Source organism: Octopus bimaculoides, chromosome 20, assembly GCF_046866305.1.
Source record: "Octopus bimaculoides isolate indiv1 chromosome 20, ASM4686630v1, whole genome shotgun sequence".
NCBI classification, from domain to species: Eukaryota; Metazoa; Mollusca; class Cephalopoda; order Octopoda; family Octopodidae; genus Octopus; species Octopus bimaculoides.
The window spans coordinates 15,532,451-15,557,599 of record NC_142947.1 but is presented as its reverse complement, the minus strand read 5'-3'; the positions used below and the strand labels follow the sequence as shown (position 1 = coordinate 15,557,599).

Genomic DNA, 25,149 nt, shown 5'->3' with positions numbered 1-25,149 from the left:
AGTTGTTAGTAAGACACGAAAAACGTTCGTATAACTTTGGAAATCACCTTCCAACGATTTCATCCAGTAAGGACAATTCAAGCCGTCTACTTTGAGAAAAAAGTCGAAATTCATTTTAAAGTTTGGAAGAAAATTCAACATTCATGAACTTATGAAGCTGACTGAGAGAGAACCTAATTAAGTGAATGCGTATAACAATGCACAACTTCTCTCAGCGTTCGAAATATTACTTTCTTGTCTGTATAATACGATAGACATTCGACGCTTCTAGAAACAAAAAAAACAAAAAGATGGTTTGGATACGTTGTTGCGCCCGAAACGGTCGTGACTTCTGGTACTTGACTGAGGAAAGAAGGCCACGAATGACCCGTCTTTTTTGCCTGTCCTTCTAATTGTTGTTTCTCTTGTCCGCCTTTGTATCTGTTCGCGAATGTTTTATTGTTCTCTATAGCGTTTTTGTTCCATTTATATATATATGTATATATATATATATATATATATATATATATATATATATATATATATATATATATATATATATATATACATAAGAGAGACTAAAGTGTACGTACGCCACTATATGTATATAAAAAAGAATACAAAAAATGGACAGGAAAAAACAAGGACGGGTCATTCGGAGTTTTCTTTAATTAGTCGAGTTCCAGATTAGATTTACAGTTTTGGTTGGTTATACTCGAGACTGCTCCAATCTGGCCAGCCCCAAGGAAAATCTAAGCTAAGAGCACCAGATTCATTGGAAGAAAGCAGCGAATGTATACGAAAACAAAGACGTCCTTGTTTTCGTATACATTTGCTGCTTTCTTCCAAGGAATCTAATGCTCTTAGCTTACATTTTCCCTGGGGCTGGCCAGATTAGAGCAGTCTCGAGTAAAACCAGCTGAAACTGCAAATCTGATCTGGAACTCCGAATGACCCGTCTTTGTTTTTTCTTATCCATTTTTTTGTATCATCTAACTTTCTGGATGTTTTGCGTTCTTGTCCCATTTTTTGTATTCTTTTATACAAACACACACACACACACACACACACACACACACACATATGTGTGTGTATATATATGTCCGATGTCTGTGTAAACGATTGCGTATGAGTGTGTGTATATGGGTGTGTATGTGTGCGCGCGCGCACGTGCATGTGTGTGTCAGTGTGTGAATCAGCGATGAATATATTTTACCGGCGTAACAGCTCATAATCATTTAAAATAAGTAGATAAGCTGATTTACCTACACAGAATTATGAAACACTCATATATACATACATACATACATGTGTTGTGTTGGCACTCCGTCGCTTACGACGTCGAGGGTTCCAGTTGATCCGATCAACGGAACAGCCTGCTCGTGAAATTAACGTGCAAGTGGCTGAGCACTCCACAGACACGTGTTCCCTTAACGTAGTTCTCGGGGATATTCAGCGTGACACAGTGTGACAAGGCTGACCCTTTGAATTACAGGCACAACAGAAACAGGAAGAAAGAGTGAGAGAAAGTTGTGGTGAAAGAGTACAGCAGGGTTCGCCACCATCCCCTGCCGGAGTCTCGTAGAGCTTTAGGTGTTTTCGCTCAATAAACACTCACAACGCCCGGTCTGGGAATCGAAACCGTGATCCTATGACCGCGAGTCCGCTGCCCTAACCACTGGGCCATTGCGCCTCTACGACATACATACATACATACACACATACATACATACTGACTCTAAGAAATAAGAACCCACAGTATAATAGAGGCCATAGCCACTTTTTGTTCTCAGTTTGTTCATTAGTTTTCACGTTTTTAATATATTCTGGCTGTAAATAGAAACTACTTAGTGTCAAATGATAATTCTAAACATAATTAGGCGCAAGCGAAGTTGCGTGGGAAGAAGCTTGCTTCTGCGCATGCGTTGTTGTCAGTGTTTCTTTGCACTGCCAGAAGTTAATTATTGAACAAGTGAAGCAAAACTTCAAGGTAAGACATTTATTATTATTATTTTTTTAAAATTCAGTGGGAGTTTGTTGCTCGTGTTATTGGGGCACCGAGATATATAACACACTACCTAAGTAGAAATCTTGAGACATTATGCTTCTCAAAACTAGAAAGATGAAAGCTGATTCGAAGACTACAGATCCAAACCATCATTGGAACTGTTAAAATTTGTAAAACTTTGCAAAAGTTTATCGTTTAAGTATATATGCGCATGCAACTGCATGCATGAGAATACATACACAAGACAAAATATACAAATCTGCACATACATTGACTCCAAATGTTACACACGTACACACATACATGCTAAAATAACCCTGTCGATGTTGAAATTCTAATGAAGGAGCCTTGGATCCAGGTTAGAAACAGGCTCTTGCTTCATTGGCAAGAAATCTTGAAATAAAACCGAATGATGACAGACATACACGCGTACGTACATACGTACGTACGCACATACATACATATATACATAAGTATTACGTACATATATACATGCATACATACATACGTACATACGTATATACATACATACATACATACATACATACGTACGTACTGACGTACGTACATACATACATACATACATACATGCATACATACATACATACATACATACATACATACATACATACATACATACATACATATGTGTGTGTATAAAAAAACGCTCTTGCAGCTTTACACTTTTACTCTAAACAAGTATTCTAGAAATTATCTAAGTCTCCCTATCTCCAACTTAAAAAAAAAAAAAACCCACATAAGATTTTCGAATATTGACTACACAAACTTACACACACACACACACACACACACACACACACTTCTGCAAGGCAGAAAAAGTATGTGTCGTCATTTCACCTACAAGAAATAGTCCTATAGAGATGGGATGATTTTAACTGGAATACTATTGATGACGTATCTTCTCGAACAGGACTGACCTGGACTTAACACAAATAACTTACGAGTCAATGAAAGAAACCCTTCGTCATCATTTGTTCAGCTATATATAAGAATCAAATCTTCATCACATTATCCCTACTTGGCCCCCTAAACAACAACAACAACAACAAAGAAAGGATTTTATCCTTTCTTTGGCGGTAATGCTGCTGTGATATTTACCATTATCTTTTAAACTTTTGTTTTAGACAAAGAAAATAACTCATTCACCTCTAAAGTGACAGAGAACAATGACGAAAATCGAAACGAAAGTTCCCATTGTTCTAGATGGTGGCTACGGATGGATTGTATGTCTTGCCGCCCTACTTAGCAATTGCATTATCTCTGGATTTGCATTATCAGCCGGGGTTCTATTGGTTGAGCTTTTAAAGAACTTTAATGAACCAGTCTCTACGATATCACTTATTCTTTCTCTAAGAACCGGCTTAAATTTATGTGTTGGTAAGTAATATTTCTTCACTGTACGAATTTTCTTTAATCTATGAGGATTTTTTTTATCAATTGCAGCGTGGAAGGTGTTTATAAACCATTGAAAAACACAAAGAAAACCGTCAGATTTATTTCAGCATTTAAATTTAATTTGCCAAAATATTTTCGTCGCTTTGAGACCGCGACCTGTTCACTGACAAAATTGTGCAGCACAATACTCAGAACTACGTTGCCCAGTATACCCTTCGAGTTTCTCTTAAGACGATAGATCGTGTGATTAAAGGTGAACTTGGTTGATACTTTTGGTTGTCCGATGGTCAGCATAGATGATGATGATGATGATTTTCCACTCGTGATTGTAGTATCGTGGCTGGCAGTATTTCGTGTTATATGCATCGTTACAAAATTGGACGGCATTTAATTATGGTCGCATTTACTATCCAAATTCAAACATCACTGACATAGACCTCGTTTTCCGTCATAATAGTGACGATAAAATATATCCCTCTCAAACGATAGGATGGACTTCAGCCACAATGATTTTCTTTCTTTCTTTCTTTCTCTATTTATTGTATATCATATACTTTTAAAAATTATTGACCAAAATTAACTAAATTTCTCACTGCCAGTAAATATGAAAGTGGCTAATTAGCAAACTCATTAATTTGTTAGATATCTATCTATCTACCTATCTATAGACATCATTCAATCATAAGGGAATGAGGATTACGTAATAAGCCTCATTAGTTTACAGCTGTTTCGGCAATGAGAAGTTGTGCGCTTACAACTGAGTGCATCTGCAACATCTTGTTACAGAAACAACTGTAAGTTAATGAAATTGAAAGCGTAATTCTTATTCCCTTGTCATTCTATAATTTATGCTAATTTATACTACAGCTTATGAATACTGAGTTTTAATAACGGAAGCGAAATTATATATATACTAGCAGAAATACCCGGCTTTGCCCAGGTTAAAGAGAATAATGAAATCTAAAAACGCCGTCTAGACTACGCAACCCTCAACTGTTAGTAGCTACGATACCATATTTCTACATTAATAACTCTCCAATCCATGCCAGCATGGAACATAGACATTAAGTGGAATGCCAGTCTCTCATCTAGGAGGGCCTTGAAATCAATGTTACCAACTGGGGACTATGTGTGTCGTAGTGATAATAAAAAGACCCAAAGGATGTCTGCAACGAAATAATTTTACTCAACACTTTGCAAGTGAATCAGTGGAGGCAAAGATGCGTCTCATTTACTTGACAATTTATGCACCACATTGCAGAAATCACAATGAAAGTATATCTGAAAGGGTAGTCTTACACTGTTGTACCGTTGAATTACAAATAATGCTCATCTGTTATGTTCGGGTTAAAATTTCATCAACATCAAAAATATATGAATTTTCATGGGAGATATGGCCGTTATACATAGAATATAATTTCCAAATTTCATAAAGACCCGTTCAGTACTTTTGACGTAGTTTTGGATAAGAAAACAAATGACTAATGTGTGTGTTTGTGTGCATGTGTTTGTGTGTGATGGGTGTATATATGTATAGATATCTGTATACATGTATATATATATGTATATATGTGTACATATTACATGTACATCTATATATATATACATCTACACATATGTATACATATACATGTATGCATATAGATCTATATCTATATATATCTATGCATATACGTGTACATATACATGTATATGTATACATGTACATCTCTTTCTCTCTCTTTCTCTCTTTCTCTCTTTCTCTCTCTCTGAAAGTATCTGTAATTACAGTATCGAAATGTGATTGTTTCAGTTAGTGGAATAACGTGTACATATACATCTATATGTATACATATACATCTCTCTCTCTCTCTCTCTCTTTCTCTCTTTCTCTCTCTCTCTTTCTCTCTCTCTCTTTCTCTCTTTCTCTCACTCTCTGTCTCTCTTTCTCGCTCTCTCTTTCTCTCTTTCTCTCTCTCTCTTTCTCTCTTTCTCTCTTTCTCTCTTTCTCTCTTTCTCTCTCTCTCTGAAAGTATCTGTCATTACAGTATCAAAATGTGATTGTTTCAGTTAGTAGAATAGTTTCATTTTTAAAGTGAAAGTATTTGACATGAGTGTTTTTGTTTCACTTTTGACACGTAATACTTAAATAGTGGAGGAGATATTATGTTGCCGTGGGCTCGAACTCTGCAAGAAGTTAAAAATTTTTTTGACTAAAACACAACTGGAACCCTAAGTAAGGCATCTGTAAAATTTGAATGAAATTGGTTGCGTAGTTCTCGAGTTTTAGGGATTCACACAGACAGACAGACAGACACACACACACACATTCTCATTTTTATATATATAGATATGTGTGTGTGTGTGTGTGTGTGTATGTGTGTGTGTGTGTGTGTGTGTGTGTGTGTGTGTGTGTTAACTGGTACTTATTTCATCGACCCCGAAAGGATGAAAGGCAAAGTGGTCTTCGGCAGAGTTTGAACCCAGAACATAAAAATGGGCGAAACACCACTAAGCATTTTGTGTGGCTTGCTAACGATTCTGCCAGCTCGCTGCCTTCGTTTTCATTTTAATCGTGTCAGCGCACTGTATGTTAATACAGTGCGCTGACAATTATGTCAGTAGTACAATTATGTCAGTAGTACATTTTTTAAAGTTTGTCATTGTTTTAAGAGCCAGCGGCTTATATGAGAAGCCTTATTGTATTATTAAATAGACCAAAAGCTAAAAACACTATAAACATTTTGAAAATACCATTTTTGTCCATCTATTTACAGGGCCTTTTGTGACTATTTTGTTGAAACGTTTCAGCCACCGTAAAATTATTATAGTTGGAGGACTGATTGGTTTTATCTCGCATTTTTCTAGTACCTATGTCAATAGGGTTGATGTTTTAATCCTAACCTATGGCGTATTAGGAGGTAAGTTTCTTTTCATTGAGATATAGTATCTCATATTTCTTCTTTTTATTTTTAATTTCATTCATCGTACTTGATATATCATTTTTCCCTTCTTAGACAGCGAGATGGCAGAATCGTTAGCGCGCCAAGCAAAATGCTTAGCGGCATTTCGTCCGTCCTTACCTTCTGAGTTCAAACTCCGGCCAGGTCGACTTTGCCTTTCATTCTTTCTGGGCCGATAAAAAGAATACCAGTTGAACACTGGGATGAATGTAGTCGATTATTATTATTATCATTATTATTATTATTTTATGTTTGACTTTTGTTTTGCATTTGTACAAGTTGGATCCAAGTCTCACCCAGAGACCTCAAGAGACAACAAGTTAGAAGTTCATGTAGGTGTTATGCCTAGGGTACCATATATTTGGATTTGTACAGTTTTGTTCAAGTGAATGTTTAAGAAACCATAAGAAAATTGTTTGCTTTAAAATTTGAGATCACATAGGATATGGGCAGTTCCCATGAGCACTATCTTTTGGACTTCAGCCATTTTGGGGTTTCCTGGTATCTGAGCTAGGTAGTAATCAGCCCGTTTCGCTGTCATTCCCAGGGCACCTATGACAATAGGTATTGTTTTCGTCTTCAGATTCCACATTTTGCTAATTTCTATTTCAAGATCTTTATATTTGCTCAGTTTTTGGTAGGTCTTGACAGATACGTTTATATCAATTGGGACAGTCATATCAATGAGGAGGCATGATTTTTGTCTGAAGTCTTTCAGTATGATGTCTGGCCTATTTGCGTCTATCTTTCTGTCAGTTTGAATGGTGAAGTTCCAGAGGAGTGCAATGTGATCATTTTCAAGTACTGGGGGTGGTTTGTGTTCCCACCAGTTTTTATCATGGGGCAAGTCCAGGTTTTTGCATATTACCCAGTGAATATATTGTGCAGCTCTATCATGCCTGTTGAGATACTCTGTAGGCGCAAGCAGACTGCACATGGAGACAACATGATCGATGGTCTCATTTTGTTGTTGGCATATACGACATAATGGGGAGCTGCCGTTCTTTAATATGTTGGCCTGGTAGTTCTTTGTAGGTAGGCATTGATCTTGGGCTGCTATGATAAACCCCTCTGTTTCTGATTTCAATCCAGAGGCCATTAACCATTGGTGGGTAAGGGCTTTGTCAATATCTGCATTATTCGCTCTCTTTGGGTATTTGCCATTGAGAGGTTTTCCATGCCATTTTTCAGTCATAATAGCTAAGGCAGCAATTTTAGCACGGGTTTTCAAGCGCTTAGCTTTTTCTGTAGGTGTTTCTAGTTCGTCTAATTCTTGAATTTGTTGCAATTGGAATTCACTTAGATATTCCTTTGCCTGTTTTGTTACTGAGTAAGATGCTTTCTTGCTTTCATATTTTAAGACAAGTTTTAGCATCCAGTCCTCAGAGTTTTTCATATAGGTGTCTAGGCCAATTGTGGCTACCTTCATTGATAATGCCAGCTGTAGTAGTCCTCGACCTCCCTCTTTTCTTGGCAGATAAAGACGTTCTATATCTGCCTTAGGGTGGTGCATTCTATGCATTGTCAACAGTTTTCGTATTTTTCTGTCAACATTACATATTTCAGTAATTGACCAGTTAACGATGTTGAAACTGTAAGTCACGACTGGTATGGCTAGAGCATTGATCGCTTCGATCCTGTTTCTCGCGTTCAGCTCTGTCTTCAGTATTGCTCTCACCCTGCGATAACATTCTCTTCTGATCCTTTCCCTCATCACTGAGTGCTTGATATTGTCCCCTTCAATTACCCCTAGGTATTTGTAGCTCTCCGCATTATTATTATTATTATTATTATTATTATCATATGAAAACTCTCAGCTTATTTTGTTGGGTATGATGGAAAGTGTCAGCTGTCCACAGCCAGCAGACTAAGGTGACACTTGTTTACTGGTCATGCTTCAAGAACCCTGATAAGAATTCTTGCAGTTCCAAGTAATGCTGTTTTGTTTTTTTTCACACTTGCACCGATCTTTTTTAGCCATGTTGGTAGTTGAGTGCTGATACTTCCAAGTGCACCAATTACTATTGTTATCACCTCTACTCTCTTCATTGACCACAACCTTCGTATTTCCCACTTTAAATCGTCGTAGTTGTTTATTTTTTCTTCTTCTTTTACATTGATCCTGTATTATTATTATTGTTCAGTAATTTTATTTTTATAACGTGCTTTCACTTCACTACCGAGCGCAGCTCTGTGCGCCTTGGGTATGTGCTGTGGTTTGCTGTGGTGTTCTTATGGTTACTGTATTGAAAGTGTTTTGCGTAGGATGTGTGCAGTGCCCAGTAGTGCAATTTTCTGTATGTTATATATATTTGTAAGTCCTGGTGTTTTTGTTATGTATTTGTCTGAATATTTTTTTATTATACCTAAGGTACCTACTATGATAGGAATTGTTTCTGTTTTTAGATTCCACATTCGAGTTACCTCTATTTCCAGGTCTTTGTATTTTGAAAGTTTTTCCATTTCTTTTAGAGAAACGTTGTCATCTGCTGGTATTGATACATCAATTAGAAAGCATTTTTTTTCTTCATGATCTTTGACAACTATATCTGGTCTATTTGCCTTAATTTCTCTCTTATTATTATTATTATTATTATTATTATTATTATTATTATTATTATTATTATTATTATTATTATTATTATTATTATTATTATGTTACAGGAATATCTTTAGGAATGAGCTTTTTCGCGGCCAATGTTATAGTTGGCCATTATTTCGACAAGAAACGTGCTACTGCCGTCGGCTTGTCTGTCTCTGGTGTGGGTCTCGGAATGTTCATTTTCAACAATATCACTGAAATGCTACTTCAACATTATGGCCTGAAAGGGACACTACTACTTTCTTCTGGGATAGTACTCAATCTGGTTCCCCTGGGAGCTCTGGTACGACCTTTGAAATATAAAGCTATTTCAGAATGTGAAGAGTTACAGGTGATAGAGTTAGGTAAGTATTACTAAATTATTCATCGGAAATAGTCAAAATTGATTCATATGTAGACTTTTATACTCGAAGCAGATATACACTGATTGTTTATAGACTTGCATACAAACATTCATGATCACATAAAAAAGTATACAAAAGTATATTCTTTTACTCTTTTACTTGTTTCAGTCATTTGACTGCGGCCATGCTGGAGCACCGCCATTTTAGTCGAGCAAATCGATTCCAGAACTTATTCTTTGGAAGACTAGTACTTATTCTATCGGTCTCTTTTGCTGGACCGCTAAGTTACGGGGACGTAAACACACAACCATCGGTTGTCAAGCGATGCTGGGGGGGGGGGGGGGTTGACAAACACAGACACACAAACATATACACACACATACATACGTATATATACATATATACGACGGGCTTCTTTCAGTTTCCATCTACCAAACCCACTCACAAGGCTTTGGTCGGCCCGAGGCTATAGTAGAAGACATTTGCCCAAGGTGCCACGCAGTGGGAATGAACCCGGAACCATGTGGTTGGTAAGCGAGCTACTTACCACACAGCCACTCCTGCGCCTACATAGATAAAAATATATAAACGAGCATAGAGTGTAGATGTGGGAAAAGATTTGGGACTTAACGAAGCCAACAAATAGAGTGGCGTAGAAGGGAACTATTCTTTTTCCCATGGCCACTCCATTAAACCGCTCGAAGACCTTTGAGAGTGAGAACATGTTCTGCTAAATGGGCGAAGGCAGAGATTCAAAGAAGTTAAGGGTCGGGGATCAAGGAAGTGCCAGAGGCTGCGGAGGCCATCGTTGTGAAAATTAGAGTGTCCAGATCTAAAGTTCTTCAAGGTGGTGCTGCAGCATGGCTGCAATCAAATGACTGAAACACGTAAAAGATAAAAGATAGAAAATAAATACTTTTTTTTTCATAAATAATTCACGCTACGAACTAAACAAACCTTTTGTGTTTTTAATAGATCCTGTGAAGAAGGACGGTGAACACCTCAAAGGAAACGAGGAATTGGAAAACGCAAACAACGAACATCGTATGGAACTCTGTCCAGGTATTTTACCTCATTCGTTTGACATAGAAATCAACGTAGACTCCATATCGGCTGAATGGTTTGCGCTTAGAACAGCAAAAATCTCTGGCGTTATTTCCATTAGGCTCTCTGCACACCGAGTTTAAAACTCGCTAAGCTTAACTTTGCTTTTCATCCTTTCAGCATCGATAAAATTAATTAGTAGTCCAGTTCAGTGGATTAGTGGAATTTTAAAAGCGTTGAATCTGTTGTGTTGCAGTATTTGTTCTGACTCTTTGCGATGTCAGTTCAAATCACTCCGAAGTTAACTTTCCCGTTCATCCTTTTAAGGATCAACAAAAGTAAAGTTGCAGTTCGATTCGGTGGATTAAAGCAAATATGAAAGCTTCGAATAAGACATCTGGCAGCTTTTGTTCCGGCTCTTTGCGATGTAAATTCTTGGGCAGTAGCCTTAGTCCATTCCCCGGTTTAACACCAGGTCCTGGTCTTTGGGTGACCTTAACAGAATTCTTTCTAATGCAAACTTGTCAAAGGACATTTGCCAACCTGTCAAAGGCGCTGCGTGGTGAGACTGAAACTGAAAGCGTATGGTTTCGAGGCGGACTTCATCGTGTAATCAGCATTTTGTCCGTCTTCACGTCCTGAATTCAAATTCCTCCGAGGCTGCTTTTTGCCTTTCGTCCTTTCGGAGGTCGATAAAATAAGTACCAGTTCAACACTAGAGTCGATGTAATCAACTTAACCCCCCTCCCACCACCACCACCTCGCCCGAAATTGATGGTCTTGTGTCAAAATTTTAAATCAGTGTTATATTGACACACTGATTCTTTGTTGGTAACTCTATGTTTCTGTTTTGATATTTTTAACAGACAAATCTTCAGAGAAAGAAGGAACAGAATGTAATGATGGAAAATCTTCGTCGAAAAACATAGTAACCAAATGTCTCCCTTCGATGAATCTGGACATTTTAAAGAATATCAATATGCTTCTCTTCTGCATGGTTGTGTTAATCTGGGCTAGTAAGTCTAAAATCCAATATTGTTTATTTTCGATTACACGGTGTAATACGATTTTTATTCTTAGGTAGCAACTGTTATTTTCTATTTGCTTACTTTTAGACATTATGAAAAATATTTCCTTCAAACTTAGCTTTTGTTACATTTATTCAAACCCCAAAGAATCCCTCTCAACACATGGCTATGATGCTCCTCCACTACTCCTACTCATGATCAGAGATGCACATATTGTCGGCCACTAAGGGACATGGTCAAGTGGTTAAGATCAAGCAACTGACAAGCAAATTTGTGGTATTGAGCAGAATATGTGCTATAACGATATTTCTGCTTCAGCAACTCAGTGCTGAATCTGTCTGAAATGTAATGGAAAATAGATCAGTTTGAAAACATTGATGTCTAGGTGACAAAAGCAAAGTTTGAAGGGAATAGTAGTCACCTCCTTCGTAGCAAATATGAAATAACACTTACTGAGCAAAGACAAAGAAAAACTTTGTTACACTGTGTTATTAACAGAATTGTCTTTTCACGAGTGCTTAATCATTTTTTCCAATTTCAGACTCCAAAACTACATCCCAATATGCCTCCTTACCACTTTCACCAGAGTATAGAAAACGTCATAACTACCAATCCTATTAAGCACTTGTATGATTGTAAAAGACACCGATAGTTCGGTTTTGTGTTATATGTGGAAAACAAGGGAGAACAGGAAGGAAAAGTATCCGAATTTTATCATGATTATTATGTTATTGTTAAAATAATAATTAGAAAACGATACTACAGAATGACTCCCCTGCTTCAGCGTTTAGTTACCATAATACGAACTAACTAACCCACGACAAGTCATACCATACTTAACAGAAACCTAGACTCAATGATTCTCAGTGACTAGTTTTGGTGTCACATATTATTCTGAATTTAAATCCAACTGGGGTTTGCTTTTTCTTTCATCCGACTAGACTCAATGAAAGAATTATGATGTGATGTATACTCGAGCAGATATACTCAAATATTTCTCATCCTCTACATCTCTTCATCCTACATTCTCCAAAAAGTATTGAATACAGCCCTCAAGAATAGGAATCGACTGTCATTCCATCCTTTGCAATTATTGATATTAAACCAGTAAAAAAGTGGTGGGTTGAAACCATCGTTAGAGTGATGGAGAAAATGTCTTGCGGTATTCAGTTGCGTTCTATTACATTCTGAGCTGAAAATTGCCGTGTTGACTTTGCTTTTCATACATCTTGGGTGGATAAAATGTATAACAGTTGAATAACATAGTCAATCCCACAAATATTTCTGTTATCATTTAATCGAATTTAAAAATCAATATCGAATTAAATTTGTAATAGTTGCTTATAACAAGAGAGTTCGATATATCTATTCGCAAAAATTATTACTATGGTAGTTGCAAAATTATGAAACAATAAATCAAGAGAGAGAATTTTGGCAGTAACTTGAGCGCCACCATTTCTTAGCAATATCTGACTTCTTGTAAAATTAGGTAATCGTTGTTTGTGATGACGTATAGTGATAGACAGTCACAGATAAATCCTGTCCGAATAGTCCTGTGATTAAAGGTATCTTAACTAATAATTCAGTAAGTGATTCCAGGACTCAGTTTTCTAATGTCTTATTCTTTGTCGTTCTTTTTTCAGAGGGAGTCGGTTGTAATTTAAAGGCGATTTAATTGTACTATTTCTAACTGGTTGGAGACATCACGGAATGTCTTCTTTTTTATTTGCTTCTGATATGTTGCGGTGGTAAAGGCATTCTCTATCTCTGAAAACTTTTGATTCCTTTCACTCACATCGTCTGTAAGTCTTTTTGTGTATTTTGTCGTCGTTGTTACTATTGTGATTTTGTCATTGGGGTGGAAAGCTGTGGCATTTTGTTTTACTGTTTTTATCTTAGCTGCTTGGAAGTGTTATCATGCACATGCTTTGTCTTGGTGTAAAAGATGGGTTACAGCAAATATTCTGCTCAATACCACAGATTTGCCTGTCAGTTGTTTAACCGTAACCGCTTCACCATGTCTCTTGGTGGCTGACGATATGTGTATCTCTAATCACGAGTAGAGGTAGTAGGGGAGCATCATAGCGATGTGTTGAGAGGAATTCTTTGGGGGTTTGAATAATTCACCTCTGGAAACATAGGTGTTTTGTTCAACATTCTAAATACAACCCTTATTCCGGGACCTTTTGAGCGGGATGGGCTACTCGGACTGATGAAAATTCTAATTGGCCCCACCTGCAAGGTCATGCACTGTTTATCTTGCTATGAAATCACCATGTCGTGCACATATGGTTATGATGCATGTGCCTGGTGTACCCTTATCAGATGGGTAGTCATGATGGGTATATTGAGCTTTGTGTATTTGTACCCCAGTGTCACTCTACTTTGATGGCATGCGCTGCTCTCTCACTCCATAATAATAATAGTAGTAGTAGTAGTAGTAGTAGTAGTAGTAATAATAATAATAATAATAATAATAATAATAATAATAATAATAATAAGGATGATGATGATGATGATGATGATGATGATAACAAAAACAACAACAAAAACAATAATAATAATAATAATAATAATAATAATAATCATAATTTTTTTTACTATAGGCACAAGGCCTGAAATTATATGGAAGGCGAGTATTCGATTACTTCGACTCCAGTGCTCAACTGGTAGTTATCTTATCGATTCGGAAGAATGAAAGGCAAAATCGACCTCGGCGAAATTTCAACGCAGAACATAAAGACGGACGAAATACCGCTATGCATTTTTCCGGCGTGCTAACGATTCTGCCTGCTCCCCGCCTATATACAGTTTGAAATTTTGGCACACGACCAGTAAATTTTAAGGGAGGGGTAAGTCGATTACATCGACCCAGTGTTCTACTGGTACTTATTTTATCGATTCTGAGGAAAAGAAAAGTTGACCTCGGCGGAATTTGAACTCAGAACGTAATCATTCAGAAAAAATACCACTAGATACTTTGTCTATTGCTTTAAAGATTCACCGTCCTTGATATGCTTTCTACAATAGGCACACATTTTGAGTGGGATGGGGAAGCCGACTACACCGACCTCCAGTATTTAACTGGTACTTTTTTTTATCGACTTCAATAGGATGATTGGCAAAGTCAACCTCAGTGGAATTTGAAGTCAGAACATAAACACGGAGAAAAATGTCGCTAAGTTTTCTGCCCGGCGTACTAACTATTGTGCCAGTTAGCCGCCTTAATAATAATAATAATAATAATAATAATAATAATAATAATAATAATAATAATAATAATAATAATAACGACTTCAAATTTTGGCACAAGGCCAGCAAGTTTGAGGTAGTGGGGTAAATCGATTATATCAACCCATAGCCCTCAACTAGTACTTATTATATCGAACCCGAAAGGATGAAAGACGAAGTCGGCCTCGTCGATATTTGGATTCAGAACATAACATAAAGCCGGACGAAATGCCGCTAAGCATTTTGTCCGGCGCACTAACGATTCTGACAACTCGCTGCCTTAATAATAATAATAATAATAATAATAATAATAATAATAATAATAATAATAATCATAATAATCCTTTTTACTAAAGGCACAAGGCCCTGAAATATTGAGGGAGGGGGCTCGTTGATTACATCGACCCCAGTGCTCAACTGGTACCTATTTCACCGACTCCGAAAGGATGAAAGGCAAAGTCGACCTCAGCGGAATTTGAACTCAGAATGTAAAAACGTACGAAATGCCGCCAAGCATTTTGCCCGGCGCTGTAACGACTCTGCCATCGTGCCATCTTGCATATGCTTAATAATAATAATAATAATGATAATAATAATAATAATAATAAAATAAAGAAGAAGAGTTCCATAATTAAATTTGCTGAACGATATTTCGGTATCTCGTGAACCCGTTGAAGGTACACGAGATACCGAAATATCGTTCAGCAAATTTAATTATGGAACTCTTCTTCTTTATTTACATATTCCTTCCGGAGGAGTCATAGCAGTCCTAATATTATCTATAATAATAATTAAAAAAATAAAAATAATAATGATAATAATAAACCTTTCTATTATAGGCACAAGGCCTGAAATTTTGGAAGAGGGGACCAGTTGATTACATCGACTCCAGTGTTTCACTGGTACTTAATTTCTCGACCCCGAAAGGATGAAAGGCAAAGTCGACCTCGGTGGAATTTGAACTCAGAACTTGATGACGGACGAAATGCTACTAAGCATTTTGCCCGGCGTGCTAACGATTCTGCCAGCTCACCACCTTGTTTAATAATAATGATAATGATAATAATAATAATAATAATAATAATAATAATAATAATAATAATAATAATAATAATAATAATAATCCTTTCCACTAAAGGCACAAGGCCTGAAATTTCGTGGAGGGGGATAGTCGATTACATCGACTTCGGTGTTTCACTGGTACTTAATTTATCGACCCTAAAGGGACGAAAGTCAAAATCGACACCGGCAGAATTTGAATTCAGAACGTAAGGACGGACGAAATACCACAAAGTATTTTGCCCGGTGCTATAATTATGTAATTATTGTTCTGAAAGGTTCTACCAGTTCGCCGCCTTAATAATAATAACAATAATCTTAATAATAATAATAATAATAATAATAATGATAATAATAATAATAATAATAATAATAATAATAATAATAATGGAAAAACTTTCAAAATACAAAGACCTGGAAATAGAGATAACTCGAATGTGGAATCTAAAAACAGAAACAATTCCTATCATAGTAGGTGCCTTAGGTATAATAAAAAAATATTCAAACAAATACATAACAAAAACACCAGGACTTACAAATATATATAACATACAGAAAATTGCACTACTGGGTACTGCACACATTCTACGCAAAACACTTTCAATACAGTAAACATAAGAGCACCACAGCAAACCACAGCACATACCCAAGGCGCACAGAGCTGCGCTCGGTAGTGAAGTGAAAGCACGTTATAAAAATAAAACTACTGAATAATAATAATAATAATAATACCCAAGGCACACAGAGCTGCGCTCGGTAGTGAAGTGAAAGTACGTTATAAAAATAAAACTACTGAATAATAATAGTAGTAGTAGTAGTAGTAGTAGTAGTAGTAGTAGTAGTAGTAGTAGTAGTAGTAGTAATGATAATGATGATGATGATGATGTTGATGATGATGATAATAGTTTATATCTGTTTTCACTCTTTCACAAATGAAGTTTTACAATATCTTGTATATTTACTAGGCCAACACACGGTGATTTATTATTTACCATACTACGCAATCTCTCTAGGAATGACGAGAACTGAGGGTGCCATTTTTGTGTCGCTCATTGGAATTTCCTGGGTCATTGCAAAACTTTTGTCCGGCGTTTATTCAGATGTATTTCATATCCGATGTGATACAGTGCTAGTGGCTGCCATTGGAATTGCAACGCTTGCAGTCGTTACTTTCCCTTACTGCACCAACTTCTGGTCAATCATTGCTTGCACTGTTATCTATTCCTTATCTGTAGGTAAGAGGTTTCGTTATATTTCTTAAATATATTTCTTAAATATATTTCTTATTTATTGTGTATTATACCGCATTTAGTGAACAATGGCGTCGTTGGTTACAGATTTCTGACGAGCCAGTTACTGGTTCACTGAATAGCTGACGGAGAATGTTAAAAAAATAATAAGAGAGCCTCCGCAATTCCATATAACATAAGGGTACTCTTTTGAGAAAACGCTAGTTTCTTACCGATATTTTCATTCTTCTCTGATATACATCACAGTACGATATAAGCGCGTGGAGGCGCAATGGCCCAGTGGTTAGGGCAGCGGACTCGCGGTCATAGGATCACGGTTTCGATTCCCAGACCGGGCGTTGTGAGTGTTTATTGAGCGAAAACACCTAAAGCTCCATGAGGCTGCGGCAGGGGATGGTGGCGAACCCTGCTGTACTCTTCCACCACAACTTTCTCTCACTCCTACTTCCTGTTTCTGTTGTGCCTGTAATTCAAAAGGTCAGCCTTGTCACACTGTGTCATGCTGAATATCTCCGAGAACTACGTTAAGGGTACACGTGTCTGTGGAGTGCTCAGCCACTTGGATCAACTGGAACCCTCGACGTCGTAAGCGACGGAGTGCCAAAAACATACTTGATATTATCATTTGGTTCATGAAAGGGTTCATATAATCCAGTATCAACACAAAAGAAGTATATCCTTTACTAGGAAGATCTAATAAAATTGAATCATGTCGGTTATTTTCCACAGTTGGCTTTAAAAGACATCTACTTTAATCTGCAAAGTCTAAAACTTTCGATTAACTGATCTTATTCGAATTATCTCTCATGCCTGTTGTTTTTAGATTTCAAACTCTCCACACAAAGAGTTTTTGTTTACAGATTACTTGAATAATTTCAAATGACTAAAGATTTTCAACCCTCTATATAATATATATGAAATCCTATCTGACTGATGTTTTCCTAAGATATTTCATATTCGATTTCCTTTCCTACTTTTCTCTTTTCAGGAACTGTAATTCCTATTCGCCTCACTATGGTTGCTGACTTATTTTCGGCCAAATATATCACCAGTGGATTTAGCATTATATTGTTCTTTAACGGAATAGGATACACCATTTTCCCGCCAATATTTGGTAAATATATATTCTCCTCTTCTTTTACTACGTTCTTCCCTGTGTGACCCGTGACATTGACGGTTTGTTTTACAATTTCTTTATTTCTTTAAGGGAAGATCTATGATGCCACAGAATCCTTTCCAGTCCTTTTTCGAGTGAATGGAGCAATTTACTTCCTTGCCGAGATTTTCACTATCATCATTATTATCAGGAGAAAAATGGGAAAGAAATGATGTTGAAAGTCTGTATATGTATCTTTGTCAAATGGAAAGATATAATCTTATACATAACTGCATACATATGTGTGTGTGTATGTGTGTATGTATATATATATATATATATATATATATATATATATATATATATATATATATATATATATATATATATATATATATATATGCATATCTATATATGTATATATATATATATATATATATATATGTTACATAGAGATTATAACATCTAACCTTAAGCTGTAACCACATTTTTGTTTTCGTATGTCATATCCTGTTTCTAAAAATGGAGGGAAAATGACGTTAAAAGTTTGGATGTCATTTGTTAGACTGTAAAGATATATAATACAATGGATGCATATATACATACATATATATATATATATATATATATATATATATATATATATATATATGTATGTATATATATATATATATATATATATATATATATATATATATATATATATATATATATATATATATATATATATATATATATATATATATATATATATATATATATATACATATGCATACATTCTATTGTGTTTGTACTTCATCGCGCCACGATTTCGTTCCAGATATTAGCAAAAGCTGAAAGAGGAGTGACAATCGTCTTTCTTTAAACAATCGAAGTTCTACGTCGGATATATCTCGGATAAAGACCGGTTTCAGTTATATCATTTGACCTAGATTCCATCAAACGTGTGTATGTATACATATATATATATATATATGTATATATATATATATATATATATATATATATATATATATATATATATATATATATATGCATATCTATATATGTATATATATATATATATATATATATATATATATATATATATATATGTTACATAGAGATTATAACATCTAACCTTAAGCTGTAACCACATTTTTGTTTTCGTATGTCATATCCTGTTTCTAAAAATGGAGGGAAAATGACGTTAAAAGTTTGGATGTCATTTGTTAGACTGTAAAGATATATAATACAATGGATGCATATATACATATATATATATATATATATATATATATATATATATATATATATATATATATATATATATATATATATATATATATATATGTATATATATATATATATATATATATATATATATATATATATATATATATATATATATATATATATAATATATATATATATATATATATATATATATATATATATATATATATATATATATATATATATATATAATAATATTATTAGGGACAAAATCTAAAATTACAGGTAAAAAACTCAATTAAAATCAATTTATAAAAAATTAAAATTAAATTGAGCCTTATAGATAAAGTATATATAAAATATATATAGTTTTAGGGAAAATAACCAATTTTCAAGAACTCATCGATGAAAATCCACTATCACATATAGAAAAATTAATAATTAAAAGCACAATAAATGAGTATAATATAAAGTAAAGTAAATATCATAAGATAAATATAATAAAAAGATTACACGTGTTTCATAACCAATTTTCAAATAGAAAAGAAATTTAAATCGATTAAAATCAATTGAAATTATCGAAAATAAGTTCTATTCAAAAATATAGCTACTCGTCAGATCGTAAGTAGAACAATAATTAGATATATATCTCAACCAACAATAAGTACCAAATGAATTAATATGAAATACTTATTATATAAAGATAGAAAAATTATTAAAAAAATATCATAATATCAAAATAATAACCATTCAATAATCATCCCTTCATCCATAATAATAACATGTATATTATATACAAAAAACATCTTACCTAAATTATCATTGTTTTAAATTATCATTGTTTTAAATACAAGTTGAACGAGGTTTAAGTTTAAAATAATAATGAAGATAAAATTAGTACATATTTAACCGGTGTAATAGTTAAAGCTATACTATTTAAAGCTAAAGACGTTTATTTAATTATGATTAAAGATCAATTGAATAATAGAAAAATACAAGATTATTTATTTCTACAAACGTATTAATAAAAAATATGAATGAAAAAAATTATGAATGGAAAAAATTATGAATGAAAAATTAGGAAAGAAAAAATTATTACGTCTTAGTTTTTCAGTTTGAATTACGGAAAAATTTGGATAAGTACTGTTTTCACTTTGCTAAAGATTTTCTACTATTTGAAAATAATATGTATTCTTGTTTTTATACTATTCATTTGGTTCTTTATAGATTATTTTAATAGATAACTTATTTAACACTATATTATTTAGAAGTTATAGTTTCATTTCAACATAATATTAGAACTTCGATTGGAATAGTGTTGATATATTTTCGATTATTTTTGATTAATATTATTTGATTAATTATTACTCTTTATAGTTTATAATATCGTTAAAGTTTTTTAAAAATCAAAACTTTGTATATATATATATAAAGTTTAACCTTCTATTCTTAATAATTTTTTCTTTCCTAATTTTTCATTCATAATTTTTTCCATTCATAATTTTTTTCATTCATATTTTTTTATTATTACGTTTGTAGAAATAAATAATCTTGTATTTTTCTATTATTCAATTGATCTTTAATCATAATTAAATAAACGTCTTTAGCTTTAAATAGTATAGCTTTAACTATTACACCGGTTAAATATATACTAATTTTATCTTCATTATTATTTTAAACTTAAACTTCGTTCAACTTGTATTTAAAACAATGATAATTTAGGTAAGATGTTTTTTGTATATAATATACATGTTATTATTATGGATGAAGGGATGATTATTGAATGGTTATTATTTTGATATTATGATATTTTTTTAATAATTTTTCTATCTTTATATAATAAGTATTTCATATTAATTCATTTGGTACTTATTGTTGGTTGAGATATATATCTAATTATTGTTCTACTTACGATCTGACGAGTAGCTATATTTTTGAATAGAACTTATTTTCGATAATTTCAATTGATTTTAATCGATTTAAATTTCTTTTCTATTTGAAAATTGGTTATGAAACACGTGTAATCTTTTTATTATATTTATCTTATGATATTTACTTTACTTTATATTATACTCATTTATTGTGCTTTTAATTATTAATTTTTCTATATGTGATAGTGGATTTTCATCGATGAGTTCTTGAAAATTGGTTATTTTCCCTAAAACTATATATATGTATATATATATATATATATATATACATATGCATACATTCTATTGTGTTTGTACTTCATCGCGCCACGATTTCGTTCCAGATATTAGCAAAAGCTGAAAGAGGAGTGACAATCGTCTTTCTTTAAACAATCGAAGTTCTACGTCGGATATATCTCGGATAAAGACCGGTTTCAGTTATATCATTTGACCTAGATTCCATCAAACGAAATTTTATAACCTCAATGATGCTCCGACGACCGAAAACATCATATCACTGCTACTCCGACATCTTGCTCCCCCAGCCCCTTCTTCCTTCTTGTTATTATCATTAATTCGCTAACATCCACAACACCACCATAACACTACAACCACCACCATAACACTACAACCACCACCATAACACTACAACCACCACCACCATCATCACTTCCTCCACCAACCCCACCATCACCACGAATATCTCTAACGTCCTTATTACCATCGTAGGATCCTATTTAGCTTATTAGATTTCTGGTCTAAAAAATGTAAAGAATTCCTCTTGCTTCAATCTCACATTACCAGAACCCAAAGAAGATCTACAGAACTAATTTTAAACAAGCAACAATACAATTAACTGGCTTCTTTTCCATTTCTATTTCTGCACTGTATGTCGTTCTGGTTGTTTTGGTTGAATATCAGAGATTCCAAGAGAAGTTACGCTGCGAGGTGTCCCTCAAAATGCATTTCACACTGTAAAGGAGCAGGGAGAGATGGAGAAAGAGAGAAAGGGGAGAGAGGGAGAAAGAGAGAGAGAGAGAGAGAGAGAGAGAGAGAGAGAGAGAGAGAGAGAGAGAGAGAGAGAAAGAGAGAGAATTATAATCAACCGTAAGAGTGCAAAAAGCCGGAACAAAATGCTACAAGTTGTTTCAAATAATGTTCTTACGAATTTACCAGTTCAATACTTACTAGGGTTGCTAATATGGTAACATAGGTGTTTTAATGCCTTGTAAGAATATGTAGACGAAACTATAATTATCAAATTAATATAATTTCCATATTGGAAGGCAGTTAATAGGCGGAGGCATTAGCACACTGGGTAAAATGCTTAGTGGTATTTCATCCGTGTACATTCTGAGTTCAAATTCCACTGAGGTCGACTTTGCCTTTCATACTTTTGTGTCGATATCAAAAGTACCAGTTGAGCACTGGGGTCGATGTAATCGACTAGCCTCCTTCTCCGAACTTACTGGCCTTGTGCCAAAATTTGAAACCAGTATAATTCCATATTGGTAATCTCATATAGGCGCTTGTCATTCCATTAAGTATTTCTCGCAGTTCCAAATTTACATTCAAAATCTAAATTCCATTTTAATAGATTATTTCATATTCACTCGAGAACGAAGTGACTAGATACTGCAGCCCGAGGTGGTCAATGTCTTGTGAGGGAACCCACATTTCGAAAGAACTATATAGCGTTGAGTTGGTGGGAAGGGTAGATCGTTTCACTAAATACTCTGCAATATTTAGTTCCTAAAAGCGGCCAGCTGGCAGAATCGTTAGCACGCTGGGCGAAATGTTTTGCTGCGTTTCGTCCACCTTTACATTCAGAGTTAAAATTCTGGCGAGGTCAGTTTTTTTCCTTTCATCCTTTCGGAGTGGATAAAACAAGTACCCGTTGAGCACTGCAATCGATGAAATCAACTTACATCCTCCCACTAAATTGCTAGATTTGTACCAAAATTTGAAACCAAAATTTAGTTCCTATGCCATCAGGATTGTCTACCCTTTTTGTTCTTCTGAGTTGCGTACAAATACTAGTAAAATCCCATATAATTTTTAATGGTTTATCCAGGGAGGGGTGTTTGTACCCATGATCTTCGCAGGCCCCGTCGACAGTTTCTTGGTCTTAACTCTCTTTCTTCCACCTCTCTTCCCTCTCGAATGTCCAAATTTGCGAAATTTACTAATATGCCAACACCAACCTCTATTAGATTCCTTCGTGTATAAGGTTTCAGATGCTATCTCAAACCACTCGACTGCTAAGTAAAATCACAAGTAATTGTCAAAGACAGATACTGACATATTCGGTATTAAATATGATAGATACTACAGTTCTATATTTAAGAGATGAGAAACTATGTACATTATTTACATTATTTACATTTGACGGATATTTGTCCTCATCTTGTTTGTTGTTAGCACAACGTTTCGGCTGATATACCCTCCAGCCTTCATCAGGTTCGAAATTTCCCCAAGACACCTGATGAAGGCTGGAGGGTATATCAGCCGAAACGTTGTGTTAATAACAAACAAGATGAGGACAAATATCCGTCAATTGTAAATAATGTAAATAATGTATGATAGCTACTAATCATGGCTTTGGATGCAATCAACACTAAGCACTGCTGAATCGTAGCTGATGAACATGAAACTCTAAGTGAATGGCCTGTACTTCTGCTCCAGCATTTGTATTGTTTCTACGGTGTTATTATTTACTTCCATGGACAAAACGCTAGTTTGCAGTTTGCGTGGATTTGATACACGATAGATCGTACACACCTCAACCCTTACTATCATGCGAAACAGCACACACATTTTGTTCCTATTCGAGACTTGTTTCTTTCAGCTTTTATTCAGAGTTCATTTCTGATATCCAATTTCAACTCGAAACGTATCTGTCAAAATATAGATTGTAAAAGGACCTCGGCTGCAGTGTCTAGTCCTTTCGTTCCCCAGCGAATATGAAATAATCTATGAAAATGGAATTTAGATTTTGAATGTAAATTTGGAACTGTTTTCTACATTATTCCACCATATACGTACATGTTTCCTCTACCGCTCTCTGGACTTCTCCCAATCACCAACAGCTCTTAGACTATATCTCAACCTGAATTGAAGACATTTATAACACTTCACCTCTGTCTAAAAAGTCATCGTCTTCACTGACTTTGCCAACCCTCCTTTTCTCCACTTTTTAAACATGAACTTTCTGTCAGCCATTTTCCTGCAACGAAAGGTGCCATAATAGCTGTCCTCTTTACCTCTAGCGTCACACTGCGTCACATTATGTAAATCTCCTCAAAAACCGTCCCTTTCCACTCCAATACGCAGGTTCACAAATATGGACACTATAGTCTCCAAGTGTGGGTGTATTTCCGATTTACTCAAATCAAGGCCATCATATCTGACCGTGTATTTTCCATTACCCACAAAAAAAATTGAAGCTCAGAGCTAGCACCTACCCTTCCCAAACTCCAGAATCCTTCCTTCCTTCTCACTCTCTCTCTCTGGATATATCTTCATCTTTGGAAATAAGCAATAGTGTCTTCCAATCCTAGCCTTGTTGCATTCACGTCCAATATCTCAAACATAATATATATATAGCAAGAGCCGTTAACGACAGCCGTCACCAAACTATTGGAACCTTCTTTTCTTTCTTACTGATCACCATTACGGCTTTCGTAAAGCTACCTCTACAGAACCAACTCTTCTATGTCACTCGGCAGTAGGTTTTCGGACGCAAATAATTTGGTGAAGTCAGTGTTGTTGTTCTCAACATCAGGAAATCCTTCCACCATGTCTAGCACTTAAATCTTCCAGAAAGACTACCCACCTTCGGAGTCAATCATCTCCCATCTTTTGGATCGATGAATTTCAGTCATATTGCACTTTCCCTGCATGAGCTGATGACACCCCCTCTCTCTCTTTCTCTCTCTCTCTCTCTCTCTCTCTCTCTCTCTCTCTCTCTCTCTCTCTCTCTCCTTGACACTTTCAAATTTTTTGTGCCCTCACAGTGGCTGCCG

The 25,149-nt window shown here is 34.9% G+C and overlaps 1 protein-coding gene across 2 annotated transcripts in view; it reads left to right on the top strand.

The window, feature by feature from the left end:
- The window catches only part of LOC128250333 (monocarboxylate transporter 14-like), a 28,250-nt gene extending 9,282 nt beyond the window's left edge, over positions 1 to 18,968 (top strand). The window contains exons 2-9 of one of the 2 annotated variants that reach the window (XM_089338063.1): positions 3,133 to 3,385; positions 6,160 to 6,303; positions 9,010 to 9,291; positions 10,267 to 10,353; positions 11,202 to 11,351; positions 16,619 to 16,888; positions 17,892 to 18,017; positions 18,820 to 18,968. In XM_089338063.1, the coding sequence (XP_089194189.1) occupies positions 3,175 to 3,385; positions 6,160 to 6,303; positions 9,010 to 9,291; positions 10,267 to 10,353; positions 11,202 to 11,351; positions 16,619 to 16,888; positions 17,892 to 18,017; positions 18,820 to 18,836 (1,287 nt within the window). In that variant the 5' untranslated portion in view covers positions 3,133 to 3,174 and the 3' untranslated portion in view covers positions 18,837 to 18,968. Of the gene's footprint in view, positions 1 to 3,132; positions 3,386 to 6,159; positions 6,304 to 9,009; positions 9,292 to 10,266; positions 10,354 to 11,201; positions 11,352 to 16,618; positions 16,889 to 17,891; positions 18,018 to 18,110; positions 18,310 to 18,819 lie in introns of those variants that run through there. The other variant, XM_089338062.1, reaches the window with a different exon arrangement.
- Positions 18,969 to 25,149: the final 6,181 nt, after the last annotated feature.